The 17,935-nt window shown below is 39.2% G+C and overlaps 5 protein-coding genes across 6 annotated transcripts; 2 read left to right on the top strand and 3 right to left on the bottom strand.

Moving 5' to 3' along the window:
- Positions 1-284: 284 nt before the first annotated feature.
- Positions 285-3,258, bottom strand: LOC124634656. 2 transcript variants are annotated; one of them, XM_047170316.1, is made up of 3 exons: positions 2,709-3,258; positions 2,052-2,334; positions 285-1,457 (listed from the first exon to the last, which is right to left on the bottom strand). In XM_047170316.1, exons 1-3 carry the CDS (start codon positions 2,871-2,873, stop codon positions 664-666), a joined length of 1,242 nt encoding a protein of 413 aa, XP_047026272.1. In that variant the 5' UTR covers positions 2,874-3,258; the 3' UTR covers positions 285-663. The 2 variants fall into 2 exon arrangements, with proteins under 2 accessions (XP_047026272.1, XP_047026273.1); XM_047170317.1 differs by lacking the exon at positions 2,709-3,258 and adding an exon at positions 2,419-2,442.
- Positions 3,259-4,661: 1,403 nt separating this feature from the next.
- On the top strand, positions 4,662-5,806 carry LOC124634659 (ADP-ribosylation factor-like protein 6-interacting protein 4). The gene is made up of 3 exons (XM_047170321.1): positions 4,662-5,086; positions 5,200-5,305; positions 5,462-5,806. Exons 1-3 carry the CDS (start codon positions 4,822-4,824, stop codon positions 5,592-5,594), a joined length of 504 nt encoding a protein of 167 aa, XP_047026277.1. The 5' UTR covers positions 4,662-4,821; the 3' UTR covers positions 5,595-5,806.
- A 253-nt stretch (positions 5,807-6,059) lies between these two features.
- On the bottom strand, positions 6,060-8,776 carry LOC124634657 (thioredoxin domain-containing protein 5 homolog). Its single transcript, XM_047170318.1, has 8 exons — positions 8,473-8,776; positions 8,196-8,332; positions 7,796-7,914; positions 7,579-7,719; positions 7,091-7,246; positions 6,824-7,014; positions 6,576-6,702; positions 6,060-6,287 (listed from the first exon to the last, which is right to left on the bottom strand). The coding sequence occupies exons 1-8, from the start codon at positions 8,619-8,621 to the stop codon at positions 6,102-6,104; spliced, it is 1,206 nt and encodes a 401-aa protein (XP_047026274.1). The 5' UTR covers positions 8,622-8,776; the 3' UTR covers positions 6,060-6,101.
- Positions 8,777-9,008: 232 nt separating this feature from the next.
- Positions 9,009-15,455, top strand: LOC124634654 (serine/threonine-protein kinase Warts-like). The gene is made up of 5 exons (XM_047170315.1): positions 9,009-9,368; positions 9,760-10,244; positions 10,966-13,081; positions 13,361-13,647; positions 13,968-15,455. Exons 2-5 carry the CDS (start codon positions 9,993-9,995, stop codon positions 14,388-14,390), a joined length of 3,078 nt encoding a protein of 1,025 aa, XP_047026271.1. The 5' UTR covers positions 9,009-9,368; positions 9,760-9,992; the 3' UTR covers positions 14,391-15,455.
- Positions 15,452-17,425, bottom strand: LOC124634658 (valacyclovir hydrolase). Its single transcript, XM_047170319.1, has 5 exons — positions 17,124-17,425; positions 16,674-16,931; positions 16,273-16,426; positions 15,848-16,103; positions 15,452-15,649 (listed from the first exon to the last, which is right to left on the bottom strand). The coding sequence occupies exons 1-5, from the start codon at positions 17,211-17,213 to the stop codon at positions 15,556-15,558; spliced, it is 852 nt and encodes a 283-aa protein (XP_047026275.1). The 5' UTR covers positions 17,214-17,425; the 3' UTR covers positions 15,452-15,555.
- Between the last annotated feature and the right edge of the window lie 510 nt (positions 17,426-17,935).

Here is a 17,935-nt window from a genome sequence, read left to right as displayed (position 1 = left end):
TTATACCCAATTTAGCTTTTACACGCAACTTCCTTTGGGACATTGTGGTTCTGAGATCTTTCATACATACTTTGCACCTCCCTGTATATTGCGTCTCCAAATGGGGTCTGGGGCTGAATGTAGAATTGTTTTTGTATTTTCGTGCATGACATTGATTCATGGTTGATGGTGAAGTCGGTTGAAAGAATGGTAGAATGCGGGTTGGTCCATGAGAAATAGCTAGTACTAGTTATTGTTCATAACGAATATTTGATGAAAAGTGATTACGAAAAAAAACAAAAGCCTTACTGTCAATAATTTATTTGTTTTTAAATAATAGTCAATAGACCGCAATGAATTTCTAGCTTTTGATACGATGAGCAATTAACACCTACTGTAGGTACGATACATGTACGCACGATGTAGATATACGTAAATTCAGTCTTTGTTTAGGCATCACTCCGCTACCGGCGCGCGGCTCGGGTCACGGGTGTCTCCGTAGAATCCGATCGTTGTTAACTAAGACGAATAATAATGTCATTACACCCATGAAAGAAGTGTAATTTGTGCTTAAAATATACCGAATTAAAATTATAAATACACTATGTGATTGGACTGCATTGTTAAGTAATGAACGGTTGATTTCAAATACTCAGCACGCTCTTGGCACACGTTTGATAGCTCTCACGCTTCATTATCTGGTCTTAAAGCAAGAACACCTTGCGAATGTAAATCTCGGACCGCTTCCAACAGACGTCTCTCAGCTCTCGGTTCTCCTAATGCAACATCAACGCTTCCAGCACACAACAATAGTGCTCTGAGCGCTGCTCTCGGCCAATCCGGCCTTAAGCCACGTCTCACCGTGACACCAGCAGAAGTAGCCCCCAATCTTGCACACTCCGCTTCCAACCTATCTCCATACTCTTCTATCAGTGAGTCGCCAACCGATCTCCTCAGTTCCGGTGTCAAAGAAGAAAGAAGTAACAATGCGACGTCATCCATTGGTCTCCCCAGAGAAACCATTTGCCAGTCAAGGGCTATACATTCACTCACACCTTCCTTTTCTCTAAACAAGAGATTTCCACTCCAAAAGTCAGCATGTGCAAGTGGTGCCGGTTCGGCAGGTCTCAGCAACGTCCCGAGCAAGGAAGGAGCACGGGCACTCAGCGCCGAAACGGCGGCTGCTTCTTCAACACAGTCTGGGCGTCCTCGTAAAAATGCTTCAAGTTGTGGCAGTCCTCGTCGCACAAGACGTAAATATCCCGCCGCAGCTCGTTCACACGGGAACAGAAAATCAAATCTCTGGTCCAAAGGTCCTTCTCTATCGCGCAGTGCGAGGGAAAGAGCGTGAAGTCTCGCAGCAGCGTACAGCGCTGATCTCGCCCGCTCCTCAGTCAGGCCTTCAGCGAAGTCAGCGGCTTCGTAGCCAACTGACGTCACATCTTCTAGTACAAGCTCGCTGTCTCCTCCAATTTCGTCTGAAATGAGAGTAAAATATCTTAAAAGTTACCATACAGTTGAGTATTTAAGACTACTAACAAATTAATGAACAGGAGATTTACAAGCGCTGTTTTTCATTTCCGCCAAAGCCTGAGCATACAGGCGCAGCTGAAAAGCTTGACCCAATTTCCGAACCTATGAAAAATGAAACCTAGAAACAGGTCACACAGGCGAGAGGGGAGCTGGGAGGAAAGGGGTCGGGAATGTCGCATGTGACGCGCAAAGGTGAAAAGTCAAGTAGTGCGGTCATAAAAAATGTAACTTGGCAAATTGTTTAGATTGGCCAGTCACTTCATTACTTATTAGGCATGTTTACTTGTAGGCACATAAGACCACGTATGTGACGTATGTCTACCGTGAATCACGTATGAAAATATTTCGCACATACTATAGTGATCAAATGCCTACATTTGAGACACTTCACAGTCTAACAAGGCCTTGAGGAGACAAAAATAAATGCTTGAGTCATTGACTGGAGATTCGACACACGCGATGCATACAAATGAATGAAGAATAGATATAACAATATTGGAACTGTATTTACAAATTGAAGCATATGATAGAATACTAACCAGGTAGCCTGGCTTTCACGCATCTTGGTACAGGTAGGCCTTGTCCGGGGCCTAGAGCTTCTTCGGCGAGTTTGTTGAGAGCTGGTGCTAGCTCCGTGTAGAATAGGATCTCTCTGGTGTCAAATTGTGCCTCAGCCACGAACAGTCGGCCGAAGGGGTCCCGTGGTGGCAGCTTGACGACGAGTGGTAGAGACCGGCGCTCGCCATTGCTTTCGTAGCAGACTGTCACAGCCAGCACACGACTTAGAGCTCCAGCAACACCCGCGCGGGACTCCACATGTACCTGAGACAATATAAAAAAAAGTTTATTCTGTGCTCCTTGTTTAGGTACTCGTCTATGTAATCGAAATAATAAGAATATATTTACCAAATACATAAAATAATTCTACTTTTGGGTACCTGTAAAATAAAACATAGCGTAGGATTTTCTCTTAATGATGTACCGCCTGAAAGTATTTGACTTGTTATAGTTTTTTTTTATCACGTAAACTATTATCCTGCTCTACTGAGAACATAAAATTTCAATCATTTCCATAATCCAAGAAAAGTTGCGGACCGAGCAACTGTTTTACTCACTAAAATATACTAAATAGATTAAAATCTGAGAGTAAATAACTAGAAATGAACTGTAAATAAAGATAAGTAATGCAAGTAAACCTCGTTAGGAGCGACCACGCCCGCGCCGGCTAACAGTTCCCGGGCCCACTCCTCGGTGAGAGCGGCATCCGCATCGGCCTCCGGTCCCGGCTCGCAGTCCGAGTCCTCGCTGCCACTGCTGGGGGCTTCAGAGACCGCCGCACTGTCCGGGCCCCCGGCTTGCATCGTGCACTACTTACTCGCCACAAGAATTACAGCGACAAATACTATCTCTGCGTACTTATACCGCGGCGGCTTTGCACATTTCTGAGTCTGCAACGCTTGTTGTACGTAAAATCGACGCGAAACATTCGAGCGTAGCAAAAAATATTACTTCATACTGGGGTAGCAGTTTCGGTGCACTGAGCTCGAATAGATACGCCGCCTGGGGCTACGTCTCGCTTTGCCGGCGTCTCGCGCATGCGTGTGTCTACGAGTGCCTCAATTATTCATCGGGACTCCCATATCGTGTCGTGTCACCCACCGCTCAATCATGAATCAACATAATGCATATAGTGGTTCCTTAGTTGTGTAATCTTCAGGAATAACAAATATCCATTCAGGGATTGGAAATGTCAAAATGGTTAAGTTTAAAGTTTCTTAGGTCCGTTTTGCAAATGTTCACCTATTTCTAAGATTGGAATTAACTACATACCTACTAATAATCTCTCTTGCCCCTAAGTCCTCATATAGATTCCGATATTAGGGAAGGAACTGATTACTATTTAACAAAACATTAATTTAAGTGTGTTTTATTATGCACCGTACATTTACCGAATACGTACGTGGTACCGATGCGATGGTACGGTAGCACAAACAATTTACGTAAAGTATTTACCTATTTGGCTATTTATTTCCTGCAATTAACTCTCTTTTATAACAAAACTAAGCTGATAGACCCTGAAAGGCCATCACTTCGAAAGCTGGAAGAAAATATTCCCACCAAGTCGGTAATTATCTTTTTACCCGACTGCAGCGCCGCAAAAGTGGGTAATGTGTTTATTAATATAATCTATATGTATGTACCTATATATGTTTGTTAAACTAATTACAATAATTGGAGCATGAGCTAATAAATCATGAGATAGTCACTAAGTAGTTGCAATATGGTCTAAGAACTGTAGCAGGAAGCGTTCGGGCGGCTACTTCCGCCTTTTGTCAGGGGGGGATTTCGTGCTGTAAGTATATATTGTAGGATTTGCAATTTGTTTCAGTTGCAAAAAAAGTCCTTCGTGATTATGGCAAAGCGGATTGTGCGAATATCCATCCGATATGGTTACATACAGTACATAAGGGACCATGTACATGTGGGGGTGTGGGGTATAAGGGATATTTCGTAAAGTACCAAAAATTGTATATGCGCCACTGATATTCGGTCTACTTCCAGCCTAAAACTCGGTTCACCTCGCTATGACACGGTTAAAACGAATCAACAATCAATGTGTTAACAATTCTTCCTCATCGAGAGACTAATGCTAAATGCGGAACTCCAGCAAAAGCTGTTATAAATAACAACGAATACGAGCTATTACTTTGATAAATCTACAGACCCTTAAGATTGGGTTGCGTAAATGTAACAGAGTTATTTGGGACGCATGATCGATTTATAACAAAAATAGGTATTCTTGCTTTAAAATCTACTCTATAATATTATTAAGTGACGAGTTTGTTCCTTTATTAACTTGCTTAAACGCTCTACAGGACCACTAGTCTGATTAGAAAAAATAATTCGTCGATGGATATTGCTCTACTACTTTTTATCCGAGTGTGCGAATTAGTTCCCATGGGTTTACACAATAAACAATGATTTTTCTTTTAGTTTATGGTAATAAATAACCGTCGATGAGAATGCCGAAGATACAAGCGAACGATAATAAAGAAAACAAAGTACCGCTATTTATAAACTTATTCAATAATGAAAACACAAGCCGTGAGAGGTATGTTTATAATAATTTCTCTAATTTCCAAAATCTCAGTATTCAAAACTGTGTCTCATTCGAAATAGATGTCAAAATGACTTCAATGTCACTTAGTTGACATTTGTATTGTCACCCAGTCATGTCATTCCTGTCATTCTCATTTCGGCTCGCTGCCGGAATGTAAATAAATTTTGGTAAAAGAGAAATCCCGTAAAATGGGCAAGGAGAAATCGAAAAAAAGGCGCAGAAGATCGTCTTCTTCCAGCTCCAGCAGCTCTGATAGTGATCGGGAAAAGAAAAAACTCCGCAAGTTGAAGAAAAAAATTAAAAAGGAAAAAAAGAAGGCTGATAGAGCATTGAAAAAGAAATTGAAGGAAGAAAAGAAAAGATTTCTTAAGAAGAGAAGGAGTAAGAGTAGTAGTCGCAACCGCGATGTGAACAATGCAAAGGATGGAGACGCGTCGGCAGACATACCGCTTGGTACGAGAACTATAAGATTTTATATCGATCGGCACCATTTTCGAGCACCTTTATATATTTTTTTCATGATAATTTTATGTGCATATTGTTAACATTTTCCTATTTGTCTGCAGAACTAATGGAGAAATCCAAGGCAATGGCTCCAATGACCAAAGAAGAGTGGGAGAAAAGACAAAGCATAGTTAGAAAAGTTCTAGATGAAGAATCTGGCAGATACAGGTTATCCTATCCCTCTAATATCTTATTTTTCATATTTTATTTATTTAAAGACTTTTTTTTAAAGAATTTTTCGTGCATTATTCTAAATTTTAATGTGATATTTTTTTTATTTGTGGCAAATATTATTACCATCCCTCAGTTGAGTCTTGTTTTCAGGTTAATAAAAGGAGATGGAGAGGTGTTAGAAGAAATTGTGTCACGGGATAGACACAAGCAGATTAACAGGCAGGCCACGCAAGCTGACGGAGCATTCTTTCAGTCTCAGACTGTGGAGAAAAAGGCACTATAGAGTACATTTGGATTGGAGTAAATCCAAATTTCCAATATTGACACGGTTTTGCTGTTTCCTCTATTGCATTTCTAGTTTCTAAGAATTGAATAGGCCTCTTAACTAAATGCACCAAGATATATTTATATGCTTACATTATGTACCTATCTTTGTAAGTTCAAATTATTAAATAAAAGAACATTATCTAGGGAGTTAAAATTCCTGCTTGAAAACATTATTTTATTTAATCTGAGCCATGATCCGATTGATATCTGAGTTCTCAGTGTGAGTTTTTGGTATACTAGCCAACCATTTGCAACATACTTTTAACTAGTAGACTGGATCCTATCTTTTTCGAAAATGGTTTCATGATCTTAGCCAAAGGGACACACTGCTGAGCATATGCCTCCTTCATTTACTTCCAAAATCAACCACATTGCAAAAGGAAAAAATCTCTTCATATATGTATTGCAGCGAAAAACATTATTATATGTCAAATTTGTTTATTGATCTACCTATTAACATTATTTATAGTTCATCTTTGGTTTGCATGATGTCCTCATTTGACGTAGTTTCCTCGGCCGCAGCATTTGTGTTTGTATCTTGAAGGTGTTCTGTGACTAGAGTAATAAGACTTTCAAGGGGCCGGCCGCCATGTTCTACATTCACTATCTTCTTGTCCTTGTAGAGAATGAGTGTCGGTAAGCCATTTATCTATAAAAATAAGAATATAAAAGTTATTTACTGGCTTACTCCAAAACTAGCTCTATAATTTTTAGTTAGATTTTCTAAATGGATGTATTTTCCTTATAATAATAAATGAGGGCTAGTGTGTGAGCTTCATAGACCTAATTTCCTGTAAAGAATTCAAAAAAATGAGTTTTGTTTGTTTCTGAAAAATGAGTGTTCAGCTCAACATACCATGATGCCCTCAAAAGATATTGCAATACTATGATAAGATAAAAATAAAGGTTACTTTATTTCTAGTTGCAAGGAACATACCTTCTCCATTTCACAAATGGGTTTGGATTGGACACAGTCGACGTCGGCGATGATAACACGTGTTTCGTTTTGGAAACGCTCACCCAATTTCAGCCATAGTGGGCTCAATTGCATACAATGTGCACACCTGTGAAATAAAAAAGCACCTTCAAGGATACAATCTAATTAATACTCTTTAGTCTCATAAACAGCAAAAGATTAAAAAAGTAGGTGTAAATATGGTCTTAGGTTCAGGATGGGATATTTACCAAGGTGCAAAATAATTTATAAAAACTAATTCCTTTTCCAAAAAGGTCTCAAAAGTTTCTTCAGATATCCTGGCAACTGGCAAGGCTTTCTTTTTCTTTAGGAACTTGTCAGGATCATGATTCTCAGTCAGTAGCATTTTTTCGACATATGCTTTTAAATCATCTATGGTTTCCGCTTCAGCTACACCCATCTAAAAGAAAATACACAGTATTGTTTTTTAATGTGTGTAAAATCATTATTTGATTAAGATTATAAAATGAACTTACAATTCTACCATTGACAATCCACATAAGATATGGATACTGTTTGATATCAAAAGTCTTACAAGTCATCTCATTGTCTAGGCAGTTCACCTTGCCTATCTGAATGTACTCATTATGTGTGTATTGCACTGCTAGCTCAGCCCATATAGGTGCTAGTTTCTGAAAACATAAAAAATAACAAAATCTTATTATTTGAATTTTACCACACAGTAACAATACAATAAACCATTGCAACGGTTTTGTGGGGCTTAGCATATAGATGATTACTTTACTATGTGAAATAAGATAAATAAATAAAATAAAAAAATAGAAATAAAATACATAATAAATTAATCATCTTTAAATCAGCATTTTTTGACTGTTAATAAAGACAGCCCCCAAAATCCTTTCAGTACTTTCTATTTGTTTTAGCAGAGAAGAAGTAGTACAACAACCACGGCCAATTATTTTGTAGAAAGCTTAATTTTTTAATCTATTTTCGGTTTATTTACCTGTGATGCTTTACACCATGGAGCATAAAACATTATAAAGTGTTGCCCTCTAGACACAAACTTTTCAATATTCTGATCATTTAAGTAAGCCATACCACTGTATGTTTTTACTTCTCTGGAGTCTTTTTCTTGATCTAGACCCTGAAAATAAAAAAAAAATGTGTAAAAATAGTTTCTATACCTCTGTACTTCAAGATTCTTATAAGATTAGACTTACCTCTGATTTCATAGTGAAGACTTCACTTAAAAATAATGTTAGGGAAGGCAAGTCCCTAGTACCCTTATACTCTACTGGAGAGAAAGTATTCTTATGGAAATATAATAGTGTTGGATATCCTGAAAATACAAATATTTTCAATTATTTGGTAGCCAAATATAAGGTATTTGGTCAGTGCCTGGTTTGGCCTTAGCAGCAGAGTTACTTCTAAAATAGTGTTTATTAGATTATCTGCCTAAATAAAAAAAAAAATGAACCATTAACCAATAAGATTATTATAACTAATAGCAGACTGGTATGTCAGACTTTCCCTGTTCTCGCTTAGCTTAGACAAAAATTCATACACAATAGTAGATAAACTAAGCTTGCATTGTAGTCTATTTATGAATAAGTCAAGTACCTGTGATGTCGTTTTCGTTACATAATTTATAGTGTATTGTACAGTCAACTTGAGCAATAGCAAACTTTGAATCTTTAGTGTTGACAAGCTCAGCTAGTTCAGACCAAATAGGATGGAACTCTGTGCAGTGGCGGCACCTGAAATTAGTTAATTTTATACTAAACTAAGGTCCTTATCAGCCGGCTAAATAATCAAAACTATGTCAACAGAAATTAAGGCAGATGGTATAGTAATGGTTGCAATCGCTGATAACTAGAATATAGTAAAAGATACAAACCATGGTGCATAAAACATCACAAAATTGCCATCCATTTCTTCTATTTGGAATTTAAAATTGTTTGCATTGTATTCATATACTGCACTTTCTTCAAGTGCAACGAAATAAGGTAAAAATAGAAAATATAAAAGCACAAGTCTTCTCAACATTTTAAGAGATGTATATAAAATATCATTCACTCGAAAGATTTCAGTAATTAATTAGCCGATACTAATTTGTAATCATCGAGGCTAATGCTTTTTAAAATATTAAAAATTATGAACACGAACACCAATCATCATTTCACAACAAATCGAATTGAAAATATCTGATTTTCACAGATAATTAACAAGGAATCGATATGTATGTTGAGCATGGTTGAGCGGGCGATACGTTCGTTTCCATAGATATTCTCATGCTGACAACTGATTGTTCATTTTGCACATTCCGTTTATAATTTTTTGTAAATAAAATATACGTTCCATTGAATATATTGTAAAAGTACTTGCTTAATTAATTAAAAACTATTTAAATTATTAGGATGTATCTAAAAGAAAAACGAATCATAATAAAATACGGAGCATCGACAAACGTCACTAGGCTGTAGCTTTTAGGAACATACAAAAGAATGTGGTAATTCTTCAAAATGGTCGCTTTGTATGGTTTGCCAACTTGCATGTCTGTGTTTCAGAGTTCTTTGTTTTCGTAATTCATTGGATGTTATTACATTTATGGAAAAGTGTATGCAAATTCGCAGTTGTTTAGTTACGATATGAACATTGACATTGTTATCATAATTTGTGGTGTCCGAGAAAGATGTCATCGGTAATGTGAGAGCTCTTCGATAGAATTTTATTTTACAAGATTATGACGTTTGTGATTCCGAATCAGATGTGCAGAAAGTGAAAAATATCCTGGTAAATGGTTGTTGTAAATATATTTCAAAGACAGTGTCTGTAATTAGAACGTAAGAAACAAAGCTGACTCTAATTTTGGCATTCCACAGTACTATGTCATGATTGATTCGTGTTGAACATTCTTTTGGCTTGTAATGAACCAACAGCTTTGACTGGAAGAATATTCATCCAGAGTGCTAATTTGTTAACACATATTCATATAGGACGTGATTTTGGTCATAATAATGTTATGTTTCTTGGTAATGATTGTTATTTGTGTTGATAAAATTGTGTCCATGTCAAATAGCACATAACAATCCAGTAAGAGTTCAGTTTTGTGTATGTTTTGACTACTTATAAGAAATCTATGAGTGTGAACTGTGTGATACAAATTATTTTTTTTTCTTTTCAGTCCATTACAAGAGTTCTCAAAGCATTGGATGTCCTTATTATGTTGAGTGAAACCAGGCATTAGCAAGAAACAAAACAAACAAACTTGAACACATCTGGGCTACAAGTTGCTAGATAATATTTGGGTGTATATTAAATGCAATAGTGAGCAGTGAGAATGAGTGTGAGAAGGTGGTGCGTGCTGGTGTGATGGGAGGGGTCGGGTGAGAGGTGAGGCGCTCGGGCGCGGGCGCCATGAACCCGCCGGCGCCCCGCCAGGCGGCCGCTCGCTCCGGCTATCATCAGAAGGCGCTAGCCCAGATCCGCAACTCGCTACTACCATTTGCTAACAATGGCAACTCAGAGCCTCCGGGCTCATCAGCAGCCAGCACCGTTAGCTCCGGTGTCAGCTCTGGCTTCAGCTCATCGTCGGGGAATGGGCTGGATAAAGATTTGACTGCATTACCGCAGACATTAAATCAACTGATTGCATTGGGGTTTGATGAGGTGAGTAGAAGTATAAGAAATTATTTTTTTAAATAATACTGAAAATAGTTGATTATTAAATTATACCAGTAACTGAGAGAGTAGAATTGCAACAAACTTTAAATGGTATTAATTCTTTCTTTAATTTTTGTATTTCTGTTTCTGTAATATATGTATAGGTGGTCTGTGAACGCCTGTCCATCCTATTATAGTCAGGGGATTCCTAATGTTTGTGTGAATGTTATTAGGTATTTTGTACTGTTGATACTGTGTCAGAGAAAGAAGTTTTCTAACCATATTACCTAGTTTTGTTATTCCACATATTTTATTGTACAAAATCAACAGCGTTTTGTTTATAAAGTAGTCACCAATTTGTTAATCAGAAGTTAAAGAATACAACACAATTTTTTATAAATAGCACAAATAAATGTCTTGAACTACTAGTTAAATTGCACTTTAATTACAGAATTAATTAAACCTAGTTTTCTTATATTAAATATTTCTATGAATTGCATCAGAATATTTTAAGGTTTTTCTGCTACCCTTGAACTTATTGCTGATTATAATGACAATAGGACTGAATGCAAAAAAGCATATAATGTTTTGCACAAATACTGATTCAATGGAGCCGGCTGGCTATCTATGTTTACAGCGCTGCATTGTATAATATTTTACAGTTTCTTATACAAATGTAATAAATATAATTGGTAAAATTGAGTAATATCCAATGTCTTCTTTTCAGGATGCAGCAGTTAGAGCATTAAAATATGCTGGAGGGCGATTTGACGCAGCATTAGATTATCTGTCAAAACAACAGGAATCTCTTAATGGAGTCCTTAAAACAAGTAATTTAAATGCACTGAACTCCAAGCTTATAAGGAAACCTAGTCTAGAGCGTGAAATCAACCTCCATAGAGGTAGTCCTGCACTCGATTCTGGGGCAGGTAGCTCTCGGTCCGACAGTCCTCGGCAGTCGGACGCACCTCCCCTCCCTCACGAGAAGTTGAGCAGGCAGTACTCGCCGTCCGGTTTCTCTGAGCCGCCGCCCCCACCCCCGCCGCGATGTCCGTCCACGCCGCCGGTGATGCCGTCCGTGCAGCAGCTCATGAAGCGCATGTCGCCGGCGCCGCCGCTGCCGCCCGCGCGCGGCACCAGCCCCGTGGCGGCCGGAGCGCCCACGCCGCCAGCCCGCCAGCCAATGATAGTGCAAAACGGCCCTCAAGTACAGCAGCAGCTAACGCAGCAGATCCAGGCCTTGAGCATATATCAGTCGTCGGGCGGCGGCGCAGAACTCCCACCTCCATATCCGCTATCAGGCGTGCCGCCACCACCATCCTACTCCGTGTCGATGCAGAATCGACAGAGTCCCACGCAATCCCAAGATTACAGGAAAAGTCCGTCGTCAGGGATCTATTCGGGAGGTACCTCCGCCGGATCGCCGAGTCCGATTACAGTAACGCAATCGACTGGCTCTGCGTCCGGGATGACTCGCCCTACGCCTATTCAGGCGTGGACCGCGAGACAAGCGGTGCAACCTCCTATTATAATGCAATCTGTAAAGAGTACACAAGTCCAGAAACCTGTTCTGCAGACGGCCATCGCGCCTGTTGCTCCCCCACCCGTCGCGAGTTCGACCGCGCAGCCTCCTCCACCCTCGTACGCTAGTTCTATTCAGCAAAAGCAACAGGCGCAGACGCCGCCGAGCTACCCGCTGGCGCCGAAGCCGTCGTCGCCAGGCTCCACGCCGCCGGTCATACCGACCGCGACCACTCCCACCGTCCCCACCACGGAACCGCCGAGCTACGCGATCACCATGCAAGCGCTGGCGGTGCAGAGGGGGATGCATCCTATTCCACCGCCGCCATATGGTAATCAAAACGATAATACGACGACTGTCAATTCCCACCACTCACCTTTACATAAGAAATTTTCAAACACCGGTGAACCTTCCCAGGTAGAAATTAAATGTCCCAATCATAATTGTACGAACAATCTTTTGAAAGACAGTGTCACAGCGTCCAGTTCAGATAAAAGCTCGAATGGTTCATCTGAGCGTCGGCCCAAAGGTGTCGAAAAGATACGGCATCAATCCCCCATACCAGAGCGAAAGAATATAAGTAAAGAAAAAGAAGATGAACGAAGAGATTGTAAAGTTAGAAATTATTCGCCTCAAGCCTTTAAATTCTTTATGGAACAGCATATAGAGAACATTTTAAAGTCGTATAAGCAGCGAAACTTTAGACGAATGCAGTTGGAGAAAGAAATGACGAAAATTGGTCTCAGTGCGGAAGCACAATGTCAAATGAGGAAGATGTTATCTCAGAAGGAATCCAACTACATTAGATTAAAGAGAGCGAAAATGGATAAGTCTATGTTTACGAAGATAAAGCCAATAGGAGTCGGGGCTTTTGGGGAAGTGACGTTAGTAAGGAAGATTGATACTAGTCATCTATATGCCATGAAGACACTGCGCAAGGCTGACGTGCTGAAGCGGAACCAGGTCGCGCACGTGAAAGCTGAGAGGGATATCCTAGCGGAGGCTGACAACGAGTGGGTCGTTAAGCTTTACTACAGCTTCCAGGATAAAGACAACTTGTACTTTGTGATGGACTACATACCTGGGGGTGACCTGATGTCTTTGCTAATAAAGCTGGGAATATTCGAGGAGAGCCTGGCGAGGTTCTATATCGCGGAGCTGACGTGCGCCGTGGAGAGCGTCCATAAGATGGGCTTCATCCACAGGGACATCAAGCCAGACAATATACTAATAGATCGCGATGGCCATATCAAGCTCACTGACTTCGGTCTATGTACAGGATTCAGATGGACGCATAACTCGAAATACTATCAAAGAAATGGTTAGTATACTTTTTACTATGTTTCTCTTTTCAGTAATATATAATATGGGACATCATCCTATACAATCCCTTTTGATTTATGTATAAAGTCGATTATTGAATGAATGCCAACAATATGCCTTCTGCTTCTCAGTTTACACTGATAGACTTTTACCTAAACTAAATGATAAGTAGTAGAATGACTAAGAATACAATAAGCTTCTTTATACTTCTTCATCTAGCACCCACCCGCAACCTTTGTCAGAGAAAATATAATAAAAGACTGTGTTCTATTTCCAGATCACGGGCGGCAAGACTCGATGGATCCGGTGGACGGCGAGTGGGGCGCCATGGGCGAGTGCCGCTGCCACCAGCTCAAGCCTCTAGAAAGGCGGCGCAAACGAGAGCACCAGCGTTGCCTCGCCCACTCGCTAGTAGGCACGCCTAACTACATCGCGCCTGAAGTTCTGCAACGCACGGGGTATACCCAGCTGTGTGACTGGTGGTCGGTTGGCGTCATTCTCTATGAGATGCTGGTCGGCTCGCCGCCGTTCCTCGCGTCTACGCCCGCCGAAACACAGCTAAAGGTTTGTGTACTGTTGCTTTGATAATGGCCATGCTTTTTGTTGATTTAAATATGAACATTTATATGATACTCGAATTTGCCGGCGACTTCTTCAGAGTCCTAGTTCGTGTGGGTTGACGTTAACTTTCCACATTTATGATGTGATGCAGTATAATACATAGTTATTCTTCGGGGAAACTATTTGCCGAATAATAAGCCTATTTCCGTCTCTTATCCGTCCTTTTCAATATTTTATCCAAATCCGTTGAACTGTTTTTGCGTCAAAGTTGGCTAAACACGCTTTCGCGATAATAATGAGTAAGCATTTGTTTTGCTTCGCAGGTTATAAATTGGGAGAGCACTCTCCATATCCCGGACGCTGCGAAATTATCTCCCGAAAGCAAGGATCTAATCCTACAGCTATGCTCTGGTCAGGAGACGAGGCTCGGCAAGGATGCCAACGAGGTGAAGAACCACCCGTTCCTGCACGGCATCGACTTCGACAAGGGGCTGCGGAGGCAGGTGGCGCCATACATACCCCGGATTGACTACGCCACCGACACGTCCAACTTCGACCCCGTGGACCCGGACAAGCTGCGCAACTCGGGCAGTTCCGACTCAAACAAGTCCGACAGCGAACTGCTCGACAACGGTAAGACGTTCCACGGCTTCTTCGAGTTCACGTTCCGAAGGTTCTTCGATGACGGCTACACGAACAAAATCAACCTAGACGACAACGATAACCAGGGCCCCGTGTACGTATAGAACGAGCTCCGCGATACCGACAGTGATAAAAGAGACACTGAGACTAACTTGTAGGATTTTTTTACAAAGTGTGTGCCTTTGACTCTCTCTATTAAAACATTAGTTTTTGTAAACGTAACGAATATAACGTATTTAAAATTAATTAAAAGCCGTATTGTTAATAATCCCGGTGATAATGTTGTAATATTGTATCGTTATGTATTTGTAAGAGTAATCTTATTTCACTGTAATATATGTAACGGATGGATCACAGTAGTGCATAGCCTAACTATGGTGCTGTTAGCGGCCGACGATGGCCGCGATGTCTAATGTCCATTCAGTGTATACTATTTTTTGTAACTAGAGAAATTATTTATGAGATAAGAACAAGCTTACTGGAATTAGCGAATGATTGTCATTATATTTTCTTATGTATTTATCGAGGTAGGTCGCTTATGTGTGTTTGTTTATATACATGTAAAACGTTTACTTATGATTCATTAACATCATACAAACTTTGGCATATTTAGTAAAACATACTGTGCTTCCATGTTGTCTACAGGACACTAGCTCATAATGTGTGCCTTAGAATTCAATATTAACATTTACAAGTGTATCTTAAAGAATTGTGATGGGTCAATCGATTGTATACTACAACATAGTGGATAAAGTTTTATAACTCGACATAATGTACTGAGTGCAATACATATTTATTACCAAACAAAAGTCGACGCAAACTTGATTTGCTGTTGTTGAAGTTTTACTTCGATTCTTAATTTAGTTGAGCACATTTTGACTTGAATTTTTGTGTTTAAAATATGCAAGATTTTGTAACTACCAATTAACTAACAATATCCAATATAGTCGCAAGGTAAATAACATAAAGTAATGAGAACAAAAGGCGTTAGAGCCGCCATACATAACAAACTGCTTGTTTGTGGTCGTTATAAGAGAAAACGCCATTTTTCACTTGTACAGTAAAATATGAGTCAGTTCAATTATAAATTATGTGTTATTGAATGTAAATTGTTTTATTCTGAAATGAATCATGCTTATAAGTGAATGAAAATAAAATATGGGAATTTTTGTTAATTTTTTCTTTCGAATCCTTTGTACAAATTCCAATAATGTAAAATACTGTAATACATTGTTATCTACAGTAAATACAATAGCTGCAGGTATAGGTTTATGGTTTCAGTAAGAATTCTTGCACTCTCTTGTTAAAATCTTCAGCATACTTCAAATGAATGTGATGTTTGCCTTCTGGGTACAGATGTATCCTAAAACAGACAGGAGTTAGTCCAAATTAGCAGTCTTATGTTTTATGAATCAAATATTTTAAAGTATTACTAGATATTCAATTGATTAAAATTCTTGGAACTCAAATTAGGGACTAGAAAAAATTGAGGTTTAAAGGTGTGGCACTATGATCAGGTAAAACTTGTTTGTTGTTTAAATAAAAAACATTTCATAATTACCTAGAATTATCAATGTTTGTGTGCAAGTGAGAAGCATGCACACTGTCTACTAGGGGATCCTTCTGTCCATACAGTATGTAAGTTGGGCATTTAATATTCTTCAGTAGTTCATTACAAATGTTGCCATTCTTAGCATTGTAAATAGCTTCCATGCCATCTACCCAGGCTGCCCAGTATCTGGCAAACAGTTGCTCTCCATAAATCTCAATTAGAGGCTCCCTCATTCTTTTTGACCATGAATTTATATCCCTAATTTCTAAAATAAAATACATCCAGTTATTTTGAGCTGAAGAACGAATACTCAGTGGACATCAACTTATGAATTTACTTCAAATCTATGCTCATGGTACACCTTCACCAATATTTAATACTCTAATAATAATTAGATTGTAGGTAGATTAAAACCTAAAAATTATGTAACTTACTCTTATACATTTCCAGTTCAATGGGCAATATAAAAGAGTTGGTGCCCCAGACAACCAGTTTTGTGACAGAATCTGGGTATTTGGCAGCATGGATCAAACCTGTGATCCCACCATCACTGAACCCCATCACAGAGTACTTGGGAACTTTCAAAGCCTTGAAAATACAAGACATTAATAATATATGTAGATTGTCTTGCCGTTACAAAACTTTCAGGAGCTCCAACAGAATGGAATTAAGTGAGGATAAATGTGCAGCTTTCCACAGATTGTGGCTGATATCAGATAATCGGTAAGGTATTATCATAATAATCTAATAGAAAAGCATTCATATAAGTAGATTTATGAATTTTGAGTATTGAAAATAACGTCTTTATTTTTATTACTTAGAAGACAGTGTATACCTTCATGAACTCAAAAGCCATCTCTGCATCTTTTTCATAGAAGTCTGTAGTAAATTCTTTTTCCGGTGGCCTGCTTTTGCCATAACCAGGAGGATCCCAAGTTACTAAAGTGAACTTCTCGCGATCAAACCCTTCTATCTGAGGTTTCCCTTCAGTCCATATTGTGCCTAACGCCCCAGGCAAGAAGAGAGCATGGTGAGCTCCATTACCAACTTTTACATAGTTAATATCACAGTTTTTTACTTTTATTTTCTCCTCCTGAAACATTAAGAACCTTATAAATATCTTAGCCCTTATCTGCAGTCGGTCTAAAGGTCAAAAACTTAAATTCATGAATAGTTATTGTTAAAAAGTAAATGGTTAGTAACTTTATACCTAGAGCTTTCTGCAGTAAATAAATCAGAAATTAGCAATTGGATCACAAGTTTTTTAATATAAATTGTAACTTACCTTAGGAGCAGAAGACGAAGAGAGAGCTCGACAGGCATTTTTACTTAAATTAGAAAGCGGGGAAGTAATTTTCCTTAGCATTATTAACATGATTACTTCAGAAGTAAATTACGATGCTCCGCAACGTTTCAGGTATTTCTTTGACAGCAACGGTTAATTATATTGTTATCCACTGCTGTTATCACTTCATAATTGACGATTAAATACAATAAACAGTAATAAAAATAAAGGTTAACATTCAAATTTGATAACAATGATAAGAGACGAGTAAACAAGTTGTCACCTATGTCACTGTCGAATGCGGTTGAATGTGAAATTATTGTAATGTAGATTAAATAAAACAGAGTTTACTAAACTAAAACTAATTTTCAAAAATGAAAATCTATACATGAAATCAAAATGACATTAGAAGGAAGTGTGCCAAACTTTTGGAATAGGTATATCATTTTTTCTGTGATAGTCAGATAGATACAGGACCCACTTGCCCTGAAACCACGGCCGCCGTACAGGAACAACTAAAAGGTGACCACTAACGTCCCTAGTAAGGCGATTATCACACTGCCCCGCCTGATGCAGCGTAGCGCGTGGATGCGTTTTTTTCTGTTGCTTGTAAATATCTCCGTTTGTATGGAAAACACGCATAGTCCAACACACTGAAAATGCATCCACGCGCGTTCATGCGGATCACGCGCATACACGCGGAGAAACACGCACCCCCGCGCGTAGGTGCGGGGCGAGACGCAAGGTATGGCACACTGAATCCCGCAGTGCCACGCGTGATTTTGAATGGGCGTGACGTGTATATTTGAAAA

The sequence above is a fragment of the Helicoverpa zea genome, chromosome 11, assembly GCF_022581195.2.
Source record: "Helicoverpa zea isolate HzStark_Cry1AcR chromosome 11, ilHelZeax1.1, whole genome shotgun sequence".
Lineage (NCBI taxonomy): Eukaryota > Metazoa > Arthropoda > Insecta > Lepidoptera > Noctuidae > Helicoverpa > Helicoverpa zea.
Note: the sequence above shows the minus strand (reverse complement) of the source record. Positions and strands in the feature narration are given on the sequence as shown.

Bases quoted from the DNA above. Each gene is read 5' to 3' on its own strand.
- LOC124634656 (XM_047170316.1), bottom strand. From the start codon at position 2,873: ATGCAAGCCGGGGGCCCGGACAGTGCGGCGGTCTCTGAAGCCCCCAGC. The intron at 2,335-2,708 runs GTTTACTTGCAT...ATATTGTCTCAG, and splicing joins GCGTGGTCGCTCCTAACGAG to GTACATGTGGAGTCCCGCGC. The intron at 1,458-2,051 runs GTTAGTATTCTA...CTCTCATTTCAG, and splicing joins CGTGAAAGCCAGGCTACCTG to ACGAAATTGGAGGAGACAGC.
- LOC124634659 (XM_047170321.1), top strand. From the start codon at position 4,822: ATGGGCAAGGAGAAATCGAAAAAAAGGCGCAGAAGATCGTCTTCTTCC. The intron at 5,087-5,199 runs GTACGAGAACTA...ATTTGTCTGCAG, and splicing joins GTCGGCAGACATACCGCTTG to AACTAATGGAGAAATCCAAG. The intron at 5,306-5,461 runs GTTATCCTATCC...TCTTGTTTTCAG, and splicing joins GAAGAATCTGGCAGATACAG to GTTAATAAAAGGAGATGGAG.
- LOC124634657 (XM_047170318.1), bottom strand. From the start codon at position 8,621: ATGTTGAGAAGACTTGTGCTTTTATATTTTCTATTTTTACCTTATTTC. The intron at 7,720-7,795 runs GTAAGTCTAATC...TTTTATTTTCAG, and splicing joins TCTTCACTATGAAATCAGAG to GGTCTAGATCAAGAAAAAGA. The intron at 7,247-7,578 runs GTAAATAAACCG...TTATGTTTTCAG, and splicing joins CATGGTGTAAAGCATCACAG to AAACTAGCACCTATATGGGC.
- LOC124634654 (XM_047170315.1), top strand. From the start codon at position 9,993: ATGAACCCGCCGGCGCCCCGCCAGGCGGCCGCTCGCTCCGGCTATCAT. The intron at 13,082-13,360 runs GTTAGTATACTT...TTCTATTTCCAG, and splicing joins GAAATACTATCAAAGAAATG to ATCACGGGCGGCAAGACTCG. The intron at 13,648-13,967 runs GTTTGTGTACTG...TTTGCTTCGCAG, and splicing joins CCGCCGAAACACAGCTAAAG to GTTATAAATTGGGAGAGCAC.
- LOC124634658 (XM_047170319.1), bottom strand. From the start codon at position 17,213: ATGTTAATAATGCTAAGGAAAATTACTTCCCCGCTTTCTAATTTAAGT. The intron at 16,932-17,123 runs GTAAGTTACAAT...TTAATGTTTCAG, and splicing joins CTTCGTCTTCTGCTCCTAAG to GAGGAGAAAATAAAAGTAAA. The intron at 16,427-16,673 runs GTATACACTGTC...TGTATTTTCAAG, and splicing joins TGGCTTTTGAGTTCATGAAG to GCTTTGAAAGTTCCCAAGTA.